At 45.9% G+C, this 21,031-nt stretch overlaps 2 protein-coding genes and 1 long non-coding RNA gene across 7 annotated transcripts in view; 2 read left to right on the forward strand and 1 right to left on the reverse strand.

Annotated features, from left to right (window-relative positions):
- On the forward strand, window positions 1-11,711 carry Msl1 (MSL complex subunit 1). 3 transcript variants are annotated; one of them, NM_001440168.1, is given in 9 exon segments: window positions 1-1,086; window positions 3,606-3,829; window positions 4,413-4,795; window positions 6,675-6,722; window positions 7,183-7,247; window positions 7,931-7,998; window positions 8,379-8,503; window positions 8,993-9,065; window positions 9,276-11,711. In NM_001440168.1, coding segments are annotated over 9 exon segments (1,848 nt in total). In that variant the 5' UTR covers window positions 1-315; the 3' UTR covers window positions 9,367-11,711.
- On the reverse strand, window positions 6,319-13,799 carry LOC148003098 (uncharacterized). Its single transcript, XR_015632077.1, has 2 exons — window positions 13,394-13,799; window positions 6,319-6,436 (listed from the first exon to the last, which is right to left on the reverse strand). It is a non-coding gene; the product is annotated as an uncharacterized LOC148003098 (long non-coding RNA).
- The window catches only part of Casc3 (CASC3 exon junction complex subunit), a 21,438-nt gene continuing 13,925 nt past the window's right edge, over window positions 13,519-21,031 (forward strand). For 2 of the 3 annotated variants that reach the window (XR_015630270.1, XM_087570024.1), the window contains exons 1-3: window positions 13,519-13,805; window positions 14,164-14,191; window positions 14,601-14,638. Coding sequence is in view for 2 of the 3 variants with exons in the window: in XM_087570024.1 (XP_087426150.1) it covers window positions 13,578-13,805; window positions 14,164-14,191; window positions 14,601-14,638 (294 nt within the window). In the remaining variant the exon portion in view is untranslated. 3 annotated transcript variants of the gene reach the window in all.

Below are 21,031 nucleotides of genomic sequence, written 5' to 3' on the forward strand. Positions count from 1 at the left end.
GAGCTCCGGGGATGAGCTCGGGGGCGGCTGGGTGCGAGCTCCTGCCTCTGCGGCGAAGGCGACCGTGGCGGCAGCAGAGGCGGCGGCGAGGCCACCATGGGTCGACGGCGGGCCTCAGCCGCGGCCTCCACTTCTCCGCTCGCCGGCGGGATGGCGCCCGGGCCTCGGAGAAGCCGCGTTAGCGGAGGCCTGCGGCCGCTCTGCTGAGACGAGCCCGCCAAACTCCCCTCCCCCTCCTCCGTCCTCGACCCCCCGCACCTCGCCCCTTCCCCACCCCCTCCTCCGTCTCGGTCCCCCGCGCCGCTCCGGACCACTATGACCATGAGATCCGCAGTGTTCAAGGCGGCCGCGGCCCCTGCCGGCGGCAACCCCGAGCAGCGACTGGACTACGAGCGGGCTGCGGCTCTGGGCGGGCCCGAGGACGAGTCCGGGGCGGCCGAAGCCCACTTCCTCCCCCGGCATCGTAAGCTCAAGGAGCCCGGGCCCCCGCTGGCCTCTACCCAGGGCGGGAGCCCCGCGCCCTCTCCAGCCGGCTGCGGCGGCGGCAAGGGCCGGGGTTTGTTACTCCCGGCCGGGGCGGCCCCCGGGCAGCAGGAAGAGAGCTGGGGCGGTTCGGTGCCCTTGCCCTGTCCGCCCCCGGCTACCAAACAAGCCGGCATCGGCGGGGAGCCAGTCGCAGCCGGCGCTGGCTGCAGCCCCCGGCCCAAGTATCAGGCGGTGCTGCCCATTCAGACGGGCTCTCTCGTGGCGGCGGCCAAAGAGCCTACGCCCTGGGCTGGGGACAAGGGTGGGGCGGCTCCCCCAGCTGCCACCGCCTCGGACCCGGCGGGACCCCCACCACTACCTCTGCCCGGGCCGCCACCCCTCGCGCCCACCGCCACTGCCGGGACCCTGGCGGCCAGTGAGGGCAGATGGAAGAGTATAAGGAAGAGCCCTCTCGGGGGTGGCGGCGGCTCGGGAGCCTCCAGTCAGGCCGCCTGCCTCAAACAGATCCTTCTGCTGCAATTGGACCTCATCGAACAGCAGCAGCAGCAGTTGCAAGCCAAGGAAAAGGAGATCGAGGAGCTGAAGTCGGAGAGAGATACGGTACGGGAGGGGTTAATCTGCATTAGGGATGGGGAGCGAGCTCTGCGCATGCTCGGGGGAAGGGGGCTGTAGGAGGCAGAGGTCCCCGCTAGGTTAGGGTTAGAGGAAGTCAGCCATCAGTGAAGGAGTACCTTAGATGTTGGGTCGTTAGGAGCCTGGCATCACTGATACGTTGGGTCGGAAGGAAGGGTTAAAGGGCAACCTTTGTGTGTGTGTGTGTGGGGGGGGGGGTAATGGGAGGCTTCGGTTGCCAAAGGGTTAACTTAAAATGACAGCCCCATACTTGTGGGAAAGACGTTTAGGATGGGAAAAGACCTGATTTACGAGGGGTTAAAATGATAGGGTGGGGTACAGATGTGGCTGTATGGAAGGGGCTATATTAAAGCGCTGTTGGATTGGCAGTGCACAGTAGTGGAGGACATAACAGCTGTTGCCTTAACCACCGCTGCAGCATCTTTAGACAGGAGGGTTGTCACGGGTCTTTCGGTCGGTAGGGGGTAAAGATGGTTTGCACGGACTCCTATTTTAGCTTTCTTAAACGAGAAGCACTGCCTTTGGTTTCAGAGTTTGTAGTGGGAAATCTGAGTTATAAAACACCACCCACTGACCAAGTCTCTTGAGTAAGCTGGCAGATTTTGAGATATCAGCTCATTCGATGTATTCTGTGAATCCCTCCACCTCCCAAACCTGTTACAGAATCTTGAGGTGGTAGAGAAGTGGTTTGTTCTTTCTTTGTACTTCTGGGGAACATGACTACATAGGCTTGTTTGCACTGCAGCAGCAGCAGCAGCAGCAGCAGCAGCAGCAGCAGCAGCAGCTGCAGTCCTAGGCATATCCATGTTAAGCACACTCTCACACATCAGGGATGCTGGCTGGCCGGGGTGGTGGGTATTACAGGGATAACACACCTTTTAGCTCCCTAAAAATAAACATGGTTTCCACAGCCTGTGTGCTCAGGCTCTGCCCTCCTTTTCACTCTGCTCTCCTGACTCCTCTCACTGGGGGCTGTGTGCACCAGAGGCTGAGCACGGGAGCAGAAGAGCTGTTCATTTTGTCTGCTTTCTAAATGAGTCGCCATCAGGCGCCTATGTCATTGGAGACTGCATTCTGCAAGGTGGAAGGAGAGCTGGGACAGGTCTCGTTGAAATGCCCCAGTGTTGATTTGTGGAGGTTCCTCAACATGGAGGTGGTACTGCTCAGTACTGTACTGCAGTCTAGGGTGTGATGGCACTGTGATTACAACACAACATATCCTTCCTTTGATGGGAAGGGGGTGGGAAAAGAGACCAGTAAAGGAGAAGAAATGAAGACTGTGTCACCCACAAAACATGGTTAAGTAATGCTAAGGCTGTGAATCAGAGCAAAGATGAAGTGATGGCTGACAGGGGATACTGCTACTGCTGGAGGGTTTTGCTGCGTCCCCCAGGTGATGCCCACTCAGAGGCTTTTCAAGGTAGGAAAAAGTGGGGTGAGTGAAGGATAGAGCATCCGCCTGAGCTCGGCCTCACTGCTGCTGCTGTGTACTAGAGTCTTAGCGTTGCTTAAGCCTGCGCTCAGTCTCTGTTGGCTCTGCTGTAATCTATGCAATGGATATAACGAGAGCAGCAGTGATATCAGTGACCAAAGCTCAATTCCTGTAGCATGTGTCAGTAGCGCAGTTGTCAGCTTTTTGTCAAAACAGTTAATACCAAGTCTCTGATGACAGTAGACTTCCATTTTGCTTGATTTTTGTGGTTCTCTTTAATTAGAATTAAAATAATTCTAATATCTAGATAAGTTATCTTCTCATTATCTCCAATACAAAACAGAATATATGTGTCATATGTTTTGGGATTATATTACTGAGGTCGATTATTACTGTTCCAGTGTAGTATGTTTTAGAAGTACTCCCTCAAATACGCACACATAACATTTTGAATGTGATACTGCTATCCCTAGGGACACTCTGTGAGCTCTTGACTCCTCTTCACTGTGCTGTTTAAACATTCCACTGAGTCTAGAGTTTTGGAGTGAACACAGAGCAGATAGAATTTGGACAACCGTGGGACACCTTAAAAGAACACAGGGCTGAGAATGTAGCTCATTGGTGCTTAGAGTGCTTGCCAAGCACACGTGGGAGGCCCTGGTTCTGTCCCTAGCACCACATACAACAGTGAAGAACATAGAGAAGGTTCAGTTGAGTGGCTCCCAAAAGACTTGGAGCCACATGGCTAGCTGTAGCAGAGGCTTTGCCATTCATTAAAAGGCACTCTGACCCCGCCCAGTGGGGAGGATCATCTTTCAGAAGAATGATCTTCGGATTGTCCCATCCCTCTTACCATCCAGACTAACTCCTATAATTCATTGTCTTTTGCCTTTACTGGGTTTAAGGGAAGCTATTCAGTGGTGCCTGCCAATTCAGAGGAAAAGTTGAATTGGTAGGGTCAACAGCAACATGTAGAAGCGCCAATTCCTACATGGGGTTAAGTACTGGTGTCTAATTTCTATGTATAAGTCTGCATCTTGTGACTTCCTTTTAGCTCCTTGCTCGGATTGAACGTATGGAAAGGCGGATGCAGCTGGTAAAGAGGGATAACGAGAAGGAAAGGCACAAGCTGTTTCAGGGCTATGAACCTGAAGAGAGAGAGGAAACGGAGTTGTCTGAGAAAATTAAACTGGAGCGCCAGCCGGAGCTCTGCGAGACATCCCAGGCTCTGCCTTCTAAGCCTTTCTCATGTGGCCGGAGTGGCAAGGGACACAAAAGGTGTGCTGGTGACTTTATTCTATGAACTGAAAAAGATGAGGAACTGCTAGTGCTGATGGAATATGGCCCTTGGATCTGTGGATTGGCTTTAGAGCAGCCATAGCCTGAATTGAGAAGTCTGTTGTACTGGAGCATGGTGGCTTCCCCTGTAATCACAGCACTCAGTTCAGGGCCAGCCTGGCAGTAGAGAACCTGTTTTTTACTTGTCTTGAGACATTTTTTTTTGTTACAGTGCTTAAGTACAGAATGCAGAGTATATTTTAAAGAAAATGGAATAGGGGGTTGGGGATTTAGCTCAGTGGTAGAGCGCTTGCCTAGCAAGCTCAAGGCCCTGGGTTCGGTCCCCAGCTCCGAAAAAAAGAACCAAAAAAAAAAAAAAAGGAATAGTCTTAAGCATAGACGCTTGCTCATTGACCAAAGGCCTTTTCTGTATACTTTTAAGCATGACACTTACTGTCCATGGCTTCCAAATGAACAGTAGATATTTAGATACCTGGCTACCTCTCTTGCCCTCAAGTATATTCAAATCAAAACTTATTTGAAATTAATTAATTTTTATAACATTTTCTTTCGTACCTAATAGGAAAACCCCATTTGGAAATACAGAAAGAAAGACTCCTGTTAAAAAGCTGGCTCCTGAATTTTCAAAATTCAAAACAAAAACTCCTAAGCACTCTCCCATTAAAGAGGAGCCCTGTGGTTCCATATCAGAAACTGTTTGTAAACGTGAATTGAGGAGCCAAGAAACCCCAGAAAAGCCCCGGTCTTCAGTGGATACCCCACCAAGACTCTCGACTCCCCAAAAGGGACCCAGCACCCACCCCAAGGAGCAAGCCTTCTCAAGTGAGATGGAAGATTTGCCGTACCTTTCCACCACAGAAATGTATTTGTGTCGTTGGCACCAGCCTCCCCCATCACCGTTACCATTACGGGAATCCTCTCCAAAGAAGGAGGAGACTGTAGCAAGTAAGGCATAGCGAACACTTGCTCTTATACCCTAGTGGTGGCGGTCAAGCTAACAAGTGTCCAATGCCTTTGGCATTTTTTAAAAAGTGCAATCAATAAAGCAGAGTTCTGTCAAGAATGAGTAAGTTAACAGCCAGAGACAGACACTGTGCAGGCATTGCAAATAGATGGAATTACAGCAAAATGTGCTCAATGTATGTGTCTGCTTACAACACTGGGAGATGTGTTTACCAGTAAGTTGCTCATCACGAGAGCACCAGACTTGGGGGGTGTAATCTCCGGCAACTTGCATGCCCTCTGAAAGAAGGGTTTTCTGTGCTGTGAAATGCATAGAACTTACACTTTGCCGTGCACGACTGTTCCTGCAATTGATATTGTGTGAAACCTGGGAGGGTGGTCTTTGGGTGTTCTCAGGGGCCAATGGTAATTTTTGGTTGGGGAGCCAGCTTGGGGTGGGGAATTTTACCTGGGCCTCCGCTCTCTAACTACATAAACGTTTCTCTGTATCTCTCTGTCCCGGTCTGGGGGCAGGAGGAATCTGCCAAAGGCCAACAGTCTTCCTTTACTGCACTTCACAAGGTTCTAAGATGTGGAGAGTTCACCCGGATTGCAGTAGCCCATTGGTTGTTCATATATTTAAATAAAATGGTCTACAAACTATTTTTCAAACAATAAGGACTATCTTGGGGTATCTGAGCTGCTTGGGGAGGGTGGGGGGTGTGGGGACTTGGTCTTTATTCCTGTTTATTTCTTAATGGCTTCCACAGAGATGATCCCCATCTTCCGTATGAACCAGTAACTATAATGTGTCTTCAATTGTGTTATATTAGTCTATGACAGACATTGCGGGTACTCTTGGGTAATGGTGGGGAAAGCTTTCTTAGCTAGCGCCTTAGACCTAAGTTCTACCCCTGTGCCTTCCTCTGGCAGGGATGGGGATGGGAATCCATTCCAATGAGATGCGAGCATTCTCCAGGCTTTGTCTGGCTGTGGTGCCAAATCCAAGTGGGGAAGATGGAGAAACGAGCTAACGTTTATTAGGCCTCATACGTGAGGACACCAGACAGATGAGGGTCCTGATCTAGACTTACTGTTGTTTCAGTCAGTAGAACAGGTTCATCTTAATAGTTAATTTTTGCTGCTATAGCAATGCTGTGTAACAATTTAGGAGAAACCATGAAGCAACTTCCCATCCGGAATTAGGAAATGGCTTGGTCTGGAGTTACTCTTTGTGACTGGCTGTTTTTGAAAATCCTGTCTACTCTAGTAGAGCAAGTTGCAAACACATGCGAGATTGTGGGCATACCACTCTGAGGGGGTGTGACTGGGAGATCCCAGTCTCTTGAGGAGCCTGAGTTATGCCTAAGTGTGTGAGTCCTTCCGATATTGATGCTCCTATCTCAAGAGGAAGTCTCAATGACTTGTCCTAAGGAAGCCAAAGTCTTTGTGCATGTTGTTCAGGCTGGACCAGCAAGGTAGTTTGTTTGGAGGGAGGAGGAAACTGTTTAAGAAGACTACATATGTAAGTTCTGAGAACACTGATCTATTTATTTGAAAAATAGGGTCAACTTTTACTCACCTGCCATGTTCTGAGTTTAAGGTTTGATATCCTTGGCCATCAACTGTTGCAGGGAAACCACCCTAAATAATGAAGAAAAGAAGTCGTCTCAGTGTAAAAAAAAAAAGTGGTGGGCTTATTTTCTTTTCTTTTGTCTGTTGTTCCCTCTTCCCCTTCCCCAGAGAGAAATTCTCAAAACAACAACTCAGAAAGCAAAATGGCGTCCTAGTGAGCGCATCAGAGAGGATCCTTTCCTCCATTTTGGGTGTGGGCTTTTTTTCTTTTTACACTGAGATGATTCTTCTTTCCTACATTATTTAGGGTGTCTGATGCCATCAAGTGTTGCAGGAGAAACTTCAGTCTTGGCTGGTGAGTAGATTAGGAATTGCTGGCTGGGCCTGGGGTGGGGACTGGTGGGATGGTGGCTGGTTGGGAGCTGCGTTCTCGGCTGTTGGATGTGGAACAGTGAGATTCTTGGCGCTTGACGACACTACTGTAGACATCAAAATGACAACACGTCCCAGTTGTTTTCAGGAACTTTAGCAGCTTCCATTACGTGAATTGTCAGGTGTTAGCTTAGGGTGTTTTGTGACCCTGAGTTTGGCAGACTACAATGGCGTTTTAGGTTCTTGTATATGATAGTGAGGATACTGACTGACTCTCTATGGCCTTGGGTAAGGCCATAATACGTATTCCTATCCCTTGATAACTGTCTTATCTGGGGAGAGACCTCTTGTCCTTGTGGATAGTTGGACAGTTGTATGACTTTGGATTTAAGGGTGGTTCCACCCCTCCTCTTTTTCTTCTTCTTTTTCTTTATTTTTTTCAGTTCCTTCTTGGAGGGACCACTCAGTAGAGCCTCTAAGGGACCCAAATCCTTCAGACATTTTGGAGGTGAGTACCCAGAGCTGTTAAGGGGATTGGAAACAATAGAATATGGGGGTGTACAACTGGCCATTGTTAGCACCCAGAATCCCAGCTATTCAAGGGACCTCGGCAAGAGAATTACTTGAATTTAAGATGTTGAGGGTTCTGTAGGCAACATAGGGAGATCTTGTCTCAAAGAACATGGCGGGGAGGGAGCATGGGGGAGAGACTGGCTTGAATATTTCTTACAGCTGTGGATAGATTAAAAAGAACTCTTAAGACAGAAAGGAACTTGGGGTTATTGGGTCTCTATTTTTCATCTTATGGATGAAATCAGTATCATGGGGTTTTTCAAAACTAAGGTAGATTCCATGCTGCCACTCAGCAACTTAATCCTATGTTCCAAGTTTATTGATAATTAAAATAAAGTGGATATTTTGAACTCAGATTCTTACAAAGTATAGAGAAGGGGGAGAATTTATAGTTCTCTCAGAGATGTTTGACATGATTTACCCTGAAAAGTTAGGAAAATTAATTTTGAAGTCTGGGATTTCAGGGAGGATGGGGGTAAGGACGGGAGTTTATTTTATTATTTTACTAGGTTTATGTCATATCTATAGGTATTTTTTGAACCTGAGGTGAATGAGTTTGTGCTCTTGAAAACTGTTACTCCAATGTGCTCATTAGTAACTTGTCCCTGACCCCTCCAGAACCTGGATGACAGTGTGTTTTCAAAGAGGCATGCGAAACTGGAGCTAGACGAGAAGAGGAGAAAACGGTAAGGCCAAGACTCCCATCCTGGGAGCATCTGAGCCCTAGGACTGTGACTCCCTCTTCCATACTGGGAGAGTCCTGGGGCACTAGTGCCATAGTCAGCTGAGTGTCTTAGCCGGGGGCGGTTGTCCTTACAGGCACACATGTTGGCCTTTTCATGGATGTCTTCCCTCAGTACTACTTTGTGTGGAACACCAACACAAAATCTAGAGTGCTACACCCACTGAGTTCTTCCTCAGCCAGGTAGTCAGTTCCCTTTACCCTGAGTAGAGGGGTTAAACAAGGACCTTCTAGCCTCTCGAAAGTGCAAACTGCTTTTGTAGAACAACTTCTAGGTAAGAGTAATGCTTGCTTTGTTTGTTGTGTTTGTCTGGTTTTTCCCAGATGGGATATTCAGAGGATCAGGGAACAAAGAATTTTACAGCGACTGCAGCTCAGAATGTATAAAAAGAAAGGAATTCAGGAATCTGAGCCTGAGGTTACCTCATTTTTCCCTGAGCCCGATGACGGTAAGTTGTATCTATCTAAAAATGTAGACTTTGGGGGTTGGGGATTTAGCTCAGTGGCAGAGCGCCCTGGGTTCAGTCCCCAGCTCCGAAAAAAAGAAAAAAAAAAAAATGTAGACTTTGGGGTTGGTGAAGTGTGGCTCAGTGATTAAGACCATGTCTGTTCTTGGACAGACCAAAATTTGGTTTCCAGCAGCCACATTGGGCAGCTCAGAACTGCATGTAACTCCAGGGGACCCAATGCACTTTTCTGACCTCGAAGGGCACTCACTGGACTCACATGTACAAACGCACACACAGAGACATAAACACATAATAGTATAAAATAAAGTGAATAAGAAATTTAAGGTTGCAGACTTTTCAAGGGGACAAAAAGGGTGCAGGCCTCCACAGCAAAACCTTTTGTGATGAGTGGGCTGTGCTAAGGAAGTGGTAGTTTTTAAACATTTCTTACCTCTTGCTAACAAGGTCCCATGTGGTTTTCTTCCATAGTTGAAAGTTTGATGATTACCCCCTTCTTGCCTGTTGTAGCATTTGGACGGCCATTACCAAAATTAACTCCACAGTAAGTAGAATGGATTGTCCCTCTCTTTTCTCAGATAGTTTGTACCTCCTTTCAGTCTCCATGGAAGTCAAGATAGAATGGGGACCCACATGACTTAGGGAAGCCATGGCAAGCCAGGAAGTAGGAATTCTCTTTAATCAGAGGTAGATGACTGTGTCAGCTCACTATTGGCTTTGAGTAGCCTTGTCACTTTGCTTTTTTTTTTGCTAGGAACTTTGAACTACCCTGGTTGGATGAGCGAAGCCGTTGCAGATTGGAGATCCAGAAGAAGCAAACACCTCACCGGACTTGTAGGAAGTAGCTGCGCTGGCAGTAGCCTGTCTTCAGATAGTTGTAGCACGCTGTTCCGAGAGAATAGCAGAGACCTGTATGTGTGACCTATGTCCTCATGTATGTTATCATTCACTGGTAATGCCTTTCCATGCTCCCTTTTTATTAGTTTTGTTTTCTTTACTCTGATTTCACAAAACAAACAAAAGAAACCTCGTGCATTGAGCTAATTGTGAATTATGGAGTTATTGAAACTTCTTTCCCGTTTTGGGGAAATGAGCTCTTGAGCTCATCCTATAGGATGGTAGATTTGGGAGTTTCGGGAGCCTCTTCTACTCACTTGCCTCTAAAAGGGGTAAAGGGCTCTTCATTAGCCATGCGTCAGATGGAGCAAGCCTTCCTGTATGTAGGAGCTATGCCTGCCCTGACCCCATGCCTACCTGGTGCGCCTTGTAAATGGTGTGGGTGTAGTAGGTTTCACACTAAAGGGATAACATGAAGAGTTGAAGCAAGACACTCCTCAGAGGAAGAAGCTGGGACAGTGGCATGTGGGAAGAGACATGTGGCTGCTTTACTTTCTTAGTTGATGGGTAACTGAAGTTCTTCCCACCCCCAACAGAGAAAATGTTTAGAAAAGGGGTTGGGGGTTAAGTTCTGAAGCGATACAGTTGTCACTTAGGGATGGCACACCAGAGTCTGTGGAGATGTCTCTGTGCCATGTCACTTCTCAAGTATTCCTTTGTGGGGCTTCAGCCTATTGGCCAAACTTTTGGTGGTGAGGTAGAAGTTTGGGGCGGGCAGGGGGTTAGGGCATGGAAGGATGTGTGTCCTCCGCTGACAGTTGTCTACATCTTGAAACAAACAGTTGCACCAGATGAACTTTATTCGCTTAGTGAAGATAGATGGATACATGTACCATCTTGTTTCCAATCTCCTGCCCTTGTTTTCTTACCGGAAAAAAAAAGAAAAAGAAAAAGAAAAAGGAAAAGGAAAAAAAACCAGGACAGCACTCCCAGGCCACTCTGGTCTCAGTGAGATTCCTGTTAACTATCTGGAAGAAAAATGGAGCGAGGCCTGTGGGCTTCTGTATAGGAATTGCCTTTCGCTGGCCTTCAGAACTGTTGTATAAAAACAAGTAGGGGTCTGATCTCTAGAAGGGTAGGGCTCTTATCCTTGAGGAGAACATGTCCCCGGATTATTAGCACTTTTAGAGGAGAAGCCAAGGTATGTAGGGTGTGTGGTTGGCCCATCTGCTGAGCATTCGAGAATGGCATTGCCACTGTGGGAAGAGAAGACAAGTTTCTCAGGGCCTCCCACTGCTAAAGCTTTTTTGAGATGTTATCTGTGCTCCCTGAGTTTGACTTTGAAAGGAATTATTCCAGCAGTACACTTAGTGTTCTTGGATGATCTTGCTGCTCTTAATTCTCCTTTGTGTGTGTTTGTGTGTGGCTCTGGGTTTTCACTTGTAACTCCATCTGCTTAGGAGCATGGTTTCTCTGTGACGGAAGCTGCCGTAGACTTCACCGCAGCCAGGATGTAGAGAGAAAAGAGGACTTCCTCCACTAGTGGCTTTCATCTCACACCTTAAGGATGGGGATATATCCAGAAATGTTGGGCCAGATTTTTTTTTTAAATGTGGCCCACTGTTTAGTGCTCCTACTCTGACCTGTATTGTGTTTCTTTATAACGTGCTCCTCAAAAATAATAACCTCAATCCGCTGTCTCTTTACTTTGTTTCTTGATCCCTCTCAGTTTCTTCTTGACAACGAGATTTGTCAGATTCCTAATTTGGGTATGGGTTAATAGACTTAACCGCCAGGTTTCTGCCCTATTCAGAGGAGTCCTCATATCCTGTTTTTGCTAGACTGAGAGGAATCCATGAGGTGCTATCTGGCAGGACTGAAGTGGATTCTATTGCTTTGGTTCTCCTTTCCCTGAGGACCTAATATTTGATTATGTCCTCTCCTAGCTGTCTTTTGGTTTGGAGATGCTGAGGTTGGTTGAGGAGGAGGTTGGAGCAAAGTTCCAGGAGCGAGAGCACAGTGTGTGGAGTGTGTGGGGAATTAATTTTATTTTCCCCTACGTGGGATACAACACTGTGTGAGATTCAGCCTTCAACAGAAAGAGAGGCCCTGCAGTTCTCCTAAAACATAGTTCCTTACTCTTTCTTTAACAAAGTTTAAGCTAGTGTTAATAAATTAAAAGAGAAAGTGCTTGTCTCTCCACCTCAGCTTTGTTTTATGCCTGTTTCATATCGTTGTCTGTGCTGTAATTCATACTTTTGATACCATTTCTGATGTGTAAAGTCGGCTGTCTTGTAAATATCTTATAAAGAGTTCAATTGTAAATAAACTATTGTGGCCGTTAACTTTTGAACTTTTGGCTCAATTTATTAGATTTGTTGGGAAACATTAAGTCTGCTTGTATATATGAAAGATTGGAAAGGAATCTTTCTATTAACCCAAGTAAAATAGAGTAGCACATCACTCCCCCCTTCTTGTAAGGGGCTCACCCATTGTGTCAGAGTAAAGTGTATGTTACTTATATGCATATCCCTTTGTCCTGAGCCCTTCTTTATACATATATGGCAAATTACAAAGCTCAGAAGCAAGACTTTATAGGTCATCTACTCAGCCTTTGACACATGGTTTTTCCTGAATAACAGTCCCAGCAAATGAAGTACAGATGTGCTTCAACCCAATGTCTTCCTACATACATCTCTATGTTTGAAAACCCTCATTGTAACTTGAAAGCTCCCTCACACTTCTCTAATAAGACTCGTGTGGGACCCCAGACCATCTGTTCATGCTAAACATTAACTTTGATCCCAGGCACCCACCAGCTAGGATAGCCCCAGGTTCAAGGTCAGCCTAGCTCCCATGAGACCTGCCTCAAAACCAAAAGTAAGTTGGACTCAGAGCAGGGTCTGGCGGGGCACACCTGTAATCCTAGCAACTGGGGAGGCTGAAGCTGGTGGATCCTGAGTGAAAAGACTAGCCTGAGGTCATAGACTTTCTAAAAAAAAAAAATCCCAAACTGGACTCCGACCAAACAAAGGACAAAGTGGCAGACTATCCTTTTCCTTATTTAGACACTCAACTTGGCAGTCTCACTCCACCGTTTTAGCTTGTGATGGATAAGATCCTTATGCCTTTCACACTTATTAAATCATGCATCCTCCATTTTGAATTCAGGCAGTTGTTTTTGGAGCTGAACTCCGTTATCCATTTGACCACCTGCCACCAGTTGAATCAGTCCCTGCATTTATGATTCCTTCTAGTCTCATACTGTTTAGAGATCTCGTAAGCAGTGAGATCTTTAACTATGAAAGCAGCTCAGAATCCTGTTAACGCAGCGATTTGATGTATATTAACAATATGCCAGAATAATTTAGCTCACAAACTATGTGTTGTTGTAAGGTAGTTGTGCTGAGATTTTTCTCATTGCTGACAAATGCACACCCAAAACATTTTCTGTGGTGTAATGAACCAGGATTTGAAACACCAGGCTTCTATTAATACCGCTAGACATTTGGGGGAAGGGAGTGTCGGTCCAAAACTGGCCTTTCAACTAGTCAAGGATGATCCAGCCCTAAGTTTTAAAAGCGCAGTAAGACTAGTGTCGTCCCAACCTGCAGTTCTCAAAATGTGATAACTAGGTTGGGGAGAAACACGGAGAAAAGAAAATTTGAATACACATAGAAACACCGCAATACTAAGTTCTGTCTCCACTGCAGTTTCTCCTTTGCTCTAAATTTAGACTGAGGTGAAGAGCTGGCAACTGAGGCAGGACTAAAGGCTTAACCTGGGTTCGTGATTTTTACCATGCGAAGGAATACAGCAAAATGTTCCATCTAGAGTTCAGGGAAAACGAGAAATGGAAAACGAAAAATCATGCAACAGCTCCAACGTCGCACTGGAGCTACAACAGGTCGAAACCCTCCCCAAGGAAAAGTCCAAGATGGCCGAGCTAAGAACCGGTAAAGGATGCAAGAGCCCGATCCCCACGCGCCCTCCGCCCGCCCGGGGGAAGTAAAGCGCTAAGTCACGCCTCCTTACATCACCGACAGACGTAATCTCGCTCTCCAGAAAACGTGCCGCAGGGCGCAGGCCCCGCCCCACAGAAAGAAGGGCGGCCCGCCCTAGACGTGAAGCACGCTGGGACTCCTCTCGAGCTTCCCGGCAGCCTCTGCGACGGGCGTGGTGCGTAAGGAGCTGACCAGCGGTGGCCGTTCTCCGTAAGATGGCGGACCGGCGGCGGCAGCGCGCTTCCCAGGACACTGAGGACGAAGAATCTGGTGCTTCGGGTTCCGACAGCGGCTCTCCCGCACGGGGCGGCGGCAGCTGCAGCGGGAGCGCCGGAGGCGGCGGCAGTGGCTCGCTGCCTTCTCAGCGCGGCGGCCGCGGTGGGGGCCTTCATCTGCGACGGGTGGAGAGCGGGGGCGCCAAGAGCGCAGAGGAGTCTGAGTGTGTGAGTGAGCGCCTGCCGGGCGGCGACCCGGCAGGGGGCGGGGTGTAGGTGCTGTGGGATGCTGGACCTCCTGGTTGAGGGAAAGGTTATCCCGCTGCGAATTTGCATCCACCCAGAGCCCCGGGGAAGAAGGACTGGGTGGTTTCTGAGCTCAGGGCATGCAATGTTTACACAGACACTGGGGCTGGGATGTAGAGAAACGCCATTCTTCCTGTGACTTCTGAAGATTTTACCTTTCCCCGTATTCCTATCCAACCATTTGTGTTGACTCTTCAGTTGACCCCCCACGTTCATTTGCGGGTGGGCTCCCCACGTCTGGAAATCACAGCTCTAACCTGTGCTATTTTCTTCCTCTCAGGAGAGTGAAGATGGCATGGAAGGAGATGGTGAGTGATTTTACTTTATAGTGAATTCTTTTGGACATAAATCAAGGCCTCGTATATCTTACATTGGATTTCTCTCAGATTGTTAGGGGTTTTTCTGAGCGTGTGCCGGGGAGTGGCGTTTGTGTCACAGTGATTATGAGCATACTTGTTTTGTTTGGTTCCTTTTTGGACGGTGACAGATTGCGTACACTACGATGACTTAGTGTACCACCTGACGACAGCACGCTTTTTCATCAGTGTGGTCACAAACTTTCTCCATCTGTAAACAGAAACTATAATTTTATCTGTCTCGAAAGTTGCTGCGTCCAAATTAAGTGAGAATTTTTGCCTGGCCCAAATCGAGCTGTCAGAAATGTAATAAACGTTTATTTTTTTTTCTACCATCACATAATTTGTCTTTTCCTTTCAGCTGTTCTCTCCGATTATGAAAGTGCAGAAGATTCAGAAGTGAGTGTGATAGATTCTTTTTCCTTATGGCGTAACTCAGAAAATGTCTTTTAAAAACCTGCATCTGTCTGTATGGTACAAAAATTCCCTGACTTGTTTCTCTGCTTGTACATTCTTCATGTGTGCTTTTAAAAGTCTGTTATAAGCTGGGTGATGGTGGTGCATGTCTTTCATCCCAGCCTTGCTCGTGACAGCAAGCTGAAACCACACCTCTTGAAGCGACAGGTTATACTTAGTTCATTTATTCTCAGTTAAGAAAGTGAGTTTCTGAATCAGAATATACACTGCTGAAATCCTTTACAAGGCATTGGACAGTATACTTTATACTGTCTAGGTTGAGAAGGCAGCCACTTGACTAGCTCCCCACGCCTGTATTTTGAACACTTGAAAGGACTGAGTTCTGATTAGTTCTGGAGCTTGGTGGCCTGACAGTCTAGCCTTCCCGGGGAGCTCCAAACCCCAGAGAGACTGTCTCAGAAACTACAAAAGACACCTTTCCCAAGGAAGAATATCTGATTCTCTGAGTTCCACATGCATGTTTATACATGTGCACATTTCTGCACAGGGACACTATTCAAAATCTAGCATTTAGGAGTCAGGGGCAGGAAGAGTCTTTCAAGTTCAAGACCATCCTGGGAAATGAAACTTCAAAAATTTTTTATTTTATGTGTATGCATGTTTTACCTGAAAAAAAAGTGTGTGTGTGTGTGTGTGTGTGTGTGTGTGTGTGTGTGTGTGTGTGGAGAGTTGGTCAAGATTAAGGATTCACCAGAAACTTGTAGTAAGTAAGGTTCAGGAAAGCCGCTGCAGCCAGGCGGTGTGTAGGTCGGTTTCCATACAGTGAGGCAGTGGAAGATCAGTGCTTTAACTGTGACGCTCAGATGCTCAGCTGAAGCGGAGACCCCAGAGTGTTGGAGATGTCAGCAAATTGAGGCAAACTGCAGCGTTCTTGGCCATAATCAAACTATTCTATCTTTTGGTTACTATTGCTGTCATGAAACACCATGACCAAAAGCAACTTGGGGATCTTGCTCACATATCCCCAGTCACAGTCCACTGAGGAAAGGGAAAGCAGGAACTCAAGCCTGGCCGACCGGAGGTGGGAGCTGATGTAGAGGCCATGAGGGGCGCTGCTACTCAGGCTTGCTCCTCGTGGCTTGCTTAGCCTCCATTCCAGGTTTTCAGGGGGGGTTGTTTTAAGATTTATTTGTTTGTTTTTTTGTTTGTTTACTTCATGTATATGAGTACACTGTCACTGTCTTCACACACACTAGAAGAGGGCATCGGATCCCATTACAGATGGTTGTGAGCCACCATGTAGATGCTGGAAATTGAAGTCAGGACCTCTGAAGAACAACCAGTGCTCTTAACCGGTGAACCATCTTTTTTGTTTTCGTTCTTAGTGCCTCACGTGTAAGGGATGCTTTTTTTTTTTTAATTTTTTTTTTCTTTCTTTTTTTTTTTTTTTTTTTTCCCGGAGCTGGGGACCAAACTCAGGGCCTTGCGCTTGCTAGGCAAGCGCTCTACCGCTGAGCTAAATCCCCAACCCCCCCCCCCTTTTTTTTTTTTTTTTAAGATTTATTTTATTTATGTGAGTACACTGTAGCTGCCTCCAGACACACCAGAAGAGGGCATTACAGATGGTTAAACCACCATATGTTTGCTGAGAACTGAACTCAGAAACTCTGGAAGAGCAGTAAGTGCTCTTAACCTCTGAACCATCTTTTTAGCCCACCTTCTTTCTTATGGAACCCAGGACCACAAGCCCAGTGATGGAACCACCTACAATGGTCTGGGCCCTCCCCCATTGACCACTAATTAAGAAAATGCCTTAGGGCCTACCAATTTTATGGGTTCCCTTTTCTCCGATTATTACAAGTTGGTATAAAACAAAGAGAGCACATCTCCCCTAAAACAAAAGCCTATGACTACATGGCTTCACTGCTGAATTCTTTCAACCTTTTAAGGGAGATCACCAATCCTTCTTAAGTTATTCCATAAGTAGAAAGAGAAGAAACATTGCCAAATTCAGTCTGTGAAACCAGTATAATCCTGGTATCAGAACCTGGTGAACACATAATTAAAAACAACAGATCATTTTCTCAGATGAATATAAATCAGAAAATCTCAGCAAACCCAGTTCAGGAACACATGAAGAGTATACATCATGACCAAGTGACTTCATCCCAGAGGTGCAAGGTTGGCGTGACATGGGTGAATTAATAAATATAATGTACCACATAGATGAGCTAAAGGATGGTGAACTCTCACAGAAGTTAGGGAGAGAGTCTCGTTCATAAGGAATTGTTAGCCAGAGTTATGACTTGTTTCTCTTTTTTCTTTTTGAAAAAGAAGTTGCTTATTGTTTCTAAATAAGAAAGTACCATATGTCACTGTATACTACTTGAAGTCTATAGAAAAGTAAAGTGAACTCAGGATTGGTGACATTGGAAAAAGAGAAATAGCAGTAGAGCTGGTCCAGTATTGAAGTGTCTGGAGGCTGGAAAGGGGTGTGGAACATGGAGTTAAAGTCACCGACGCCCAAAGTGGATGCTAGGAACTGTGATCTGAACTTTGGTTCTCTCCACCTAGGCTCTGTCTGAGTAGTATATAGGAATATAAGTCTTATAAGTAATATAAGTCTCCTTGCAAAAAGTTGCAGGTGGAGCCAGACTTCATGTTTATACCTCCATGTCCATGACTTTCTCAGAGATTTGTGGGCACTGACTTGAGTAGATAGATTAGAGCATTTTGTCTGGCTGTGAGTTAATCATACCTGTTGAAGAAAATATACTTTATTATGCTGCTCTTCCAGAGAACCTGATTTTGGTTCTCAGTTCCTAGCATCCCCTTTTGGGAATCTCATAACCACCTGTAACTTTAGCTCCAGGGGCTCTCACACCCTTTTCTAGCCTCCAGAAACTTGCACACGTATCTTTGACATTTATTATTGTGGGTGGGTAGGGACATATAACAGGCTTTGAGTCTGTTTTGGAGTCTCTTCAACACTACACTGTTCTCTTTTGCCCAGTAAACAAAAATACGTTTATTTCTTTGTGTTTGTGTGTAAGATTTGGATTACTTTATAGTCTTGGCTGGCCTGGAGCTCACTATGTATAAACATGATTGGCTTCAGATTCACATGTGTGCCTGCTTCTGCCTCCCTAAACTGTGATCAAAGGTGTGCATCATTATACCCAGCAAAATTAGTTTCTCAATAGGAATGCACAAACTTCCTCATTGATATTCTATCAGAGCCTAAAGAGAATGCTGTATAAAACAAAGTTTCCTCATTAATAATGCTATTTGTAACAGTTAGACCTTTTTGTACTCGCCCCAGTTCCCAAATAATGAATGACATGGAGACTTATTTATGCGTTAATGCCTAGACCTTAAGCTATGCTTGTTCCTCGCTAGCTGGTAACTTAATCCATTTATACTAATCTAAGTCCTGCCATTTGAATGTTACCTCTCTTCAGTTTCATATATCCAACTCCCTTTGAGTCTAGGTGGCAAACTCCCTCCCCCTTTTCCCCTGAGTTCTTCTCTCTGCCACATGTCACGTCTTACAATTTATTCTGTTTTTTTTTTGCTATATGGGTCATAGGCTTTCTATTTTAACCAATCAGAAGTTGCCTTGGGCAGGCAAGAAAGGACAGACACATCTTCACACAGTGTATGAAAACGTCACTCGAACAGTCAAAGATATTTTTTTAAAGATTTATTTATTACATATAAGTACACTGTGGCTGACCTCAGACACACCAGAAGAGGGCATCGGGATCTTATTACAAATGGTTGTGAGCCACTATATGGTTCCTGGGATTCGAACTCAGGATCTCTGGAAGAGCAGTCAGTGCTTTTAACCACTGAGCTATCTCTCCAGCCCCAAAAGTATTTTTAAATCTTTAAATTACCTAGATAACGTAGCATGTCTGTAAATCCACCTCTTGGATTCATAGTCAGCCTCAGCTATACAGTTAGACCCTGCTGAGAGAGAAGGGGGAAGTGGGGGAGGCAGAGGGCTGGGTGAGAAACTCAGTAGTTAAAAGGTTAAAAACACTCACTATATGGCTAGAAAGATGGCTCAACAGTTAAGAGCGCTGACTGCTCTTCCAGAGGTCCTGAGTTCAATTCCCAGCAACCACATGATGGCTCATAGCCATCTGCAGTGGTGTGTCTGAAGACAACTACAGTGTATTCCTATACATAAATAAATAAAAAAATATAAATCTTTAAAAAAAAAAAAACCCACTCCCTACAGCCAGGTATATGCCTTTAATCCCAGTACTCAGGATGCAGCAGCAGGCAGATTTCTTGAGTTCCAGGCCAACCTGATCTACAGAGCTAGTTCCAAACAGCCAGGGCTACACAGAGAAACTGCCATGAAAAGACCAAAGAACAAACAATTACTGTTCTTATAGAGGACCCTGGTTCTGTTCCCAGCACCCCACCCTCATGGCAGCTCAGGGCCACCTGTAACTCCAGTTCCAGGGGATTTTATGCCTTCTCAAAGCCACAGGTCTCTTGCATACATGTGGTGCATTAAAATATATTCAGGTATGCACATAGATGTATAGAATAAAAACCATTTTCTTTTGAAGTTGAAATTCAGAGAGCATGTGAGTAGAAGAGCATAGTGAAGTAGCATCATGTATATTCAGCAAGCACACTTTTATATTGTCTGCTCCATATACCCTGGGTTCCAGGAATGTTCTTTTTTTTTTTCTTTCTTTCTTTTTTTTTCCCCGGAGCTGGGGACTGAACCCATGGCCTTGCGCTTGCTAGGCAAGCGCTCTACCACTGAGCTAAATCCCCAACCCCTCCAGGAAAGTTCTGAATGGTTACTGTCCTCTCCTCTGGAACAGGGAAGCAGTGTAACTGCAGAGGATGGAAAGAGTCCAAGGTGCTTGTTAAGATGTGGATAGAGAAGCTTCTTGAGTTCTCTATTGCTTTTCTGAGAATCCTCAACTCTAGACACTCTGAAGACAAAGCATCCAGATGAGAGTAGTTGGGATGTAAACAGAAATGGAAAGAATGGGAAGAGGGGTTATTGTCTTGTTTGTCTAGGTCACTCAGGCAAGCTTAACTTCATTGAATAAAGTGCAGAACACTGAAAGGTTCTAACCCAGTCAGGACTACCTCTGACCAGATTCCTGGGACTAGCCTGAACCTGAAGTGAGAGGGCAGTCAGGTTTAGGTTAGGTGCCGGTCAGAGAACAAGAGACCCCAGTGTGCACACAGCTAACGGGTGGTAGAAGGAACACATGACTGGCGGCTAAACCACCTTCCCTTCAACCCTTTCTCTTAGAGCTCTTTAAACCTCCCTACGTAATCTATTGTTCTGTCTCCTTAGCACCAAATCTGGAGAGAATGGGGAGAAGATATGACCCTGTTAAAAACCATCACTTTTCCTGGGTGGAACTAGCCATACCTTCATTTCTTGTTTCATTTTAGTGTCCTAATGATACATTTTTTCTTTTCTTTTTTTCTTTTTTTTTTTTTTAGTGGAGAGATCTAATATTCTTTGTCAGGAACTGGATCATTCAAACTTGATCTGTTAAAGAAAAGGAAAAAAGCCAAATGTGGTGACTCATATATTTAATGCCAGCACCAGGAGGCAGAGGCAGGTTTGAAGCTAGCCTGGACTGAATAGCAAGTTCCAGGACAACCAGGACTACACGGCAAGACCTTCTCTAAGGAAAGGGGGGTGGGGAGAGTGATAGTAAGAGGGAAAGGGAGAGAGTATTCATACATTGGCTGTTTTTGTTTCTACAGCAGGTTGTTCTTTTAAGATTTTCCAGATAAAAATCTTATAATTTTATGGTTACTGTGCATAGTGTTTTCTCTAGGAATTCGTGCTATAGGAAATTCAGTACTCGTAACATAAAAATACAGTCTTGGAACCTGGGGTGGTGGTACACGCCTTTGATTCTAACACTGGGAGGCAGAGGCAGGCAGATCTCTATGTGCTGTAGGCTACCCTGGTCTACAGAACAAATTTAAACAAGCCAGGGCTACATAGTGGGACTCTGTCTCCAAAACAGCAACAAACTTGTGTAATCTGGGACTGTAGTACAGATAACTCAGTGGTTAGTGCTTGTCTTGCCTATTTGAGACCCTGAGCCTGATCTGCACATTAGGGGTGGGGGTGAGTAAGTCATGGGGCTAGGACTATGGGGAAATAAATATACCCTAGGTTCAACCCTAGCTCCAAAAGAAGGGTTGTGGGTCTTTCGAGGTGACTCGGTGGATAAGAGTACTTGCCATGAAGACTGGGTTTAGTTTCTAGAACCCACGTGTCCAAGGAGAAAATCAACTCCCAAATTGTCCTATGACCTTCACACAAGCCATGGAAAACTTTTGTCTTTGGTTTTTTCAGTCTGGTTAGAA

This window comes from Rattus norvegicus, chromosome 10 (genome assembly GCF_021556685.1).
Source record: "Rattus norvegicus strain SHRSP/BbbUtx chromosome 10, alternate assembly SHRSP_T2T, whole genome shotgun sequence".
Lineage (NCBI taxonomy): Eukaryota > Metazoa > Chordata > Mammalia > Rodentia > Muridae > Rattus > Rattus norvegicus.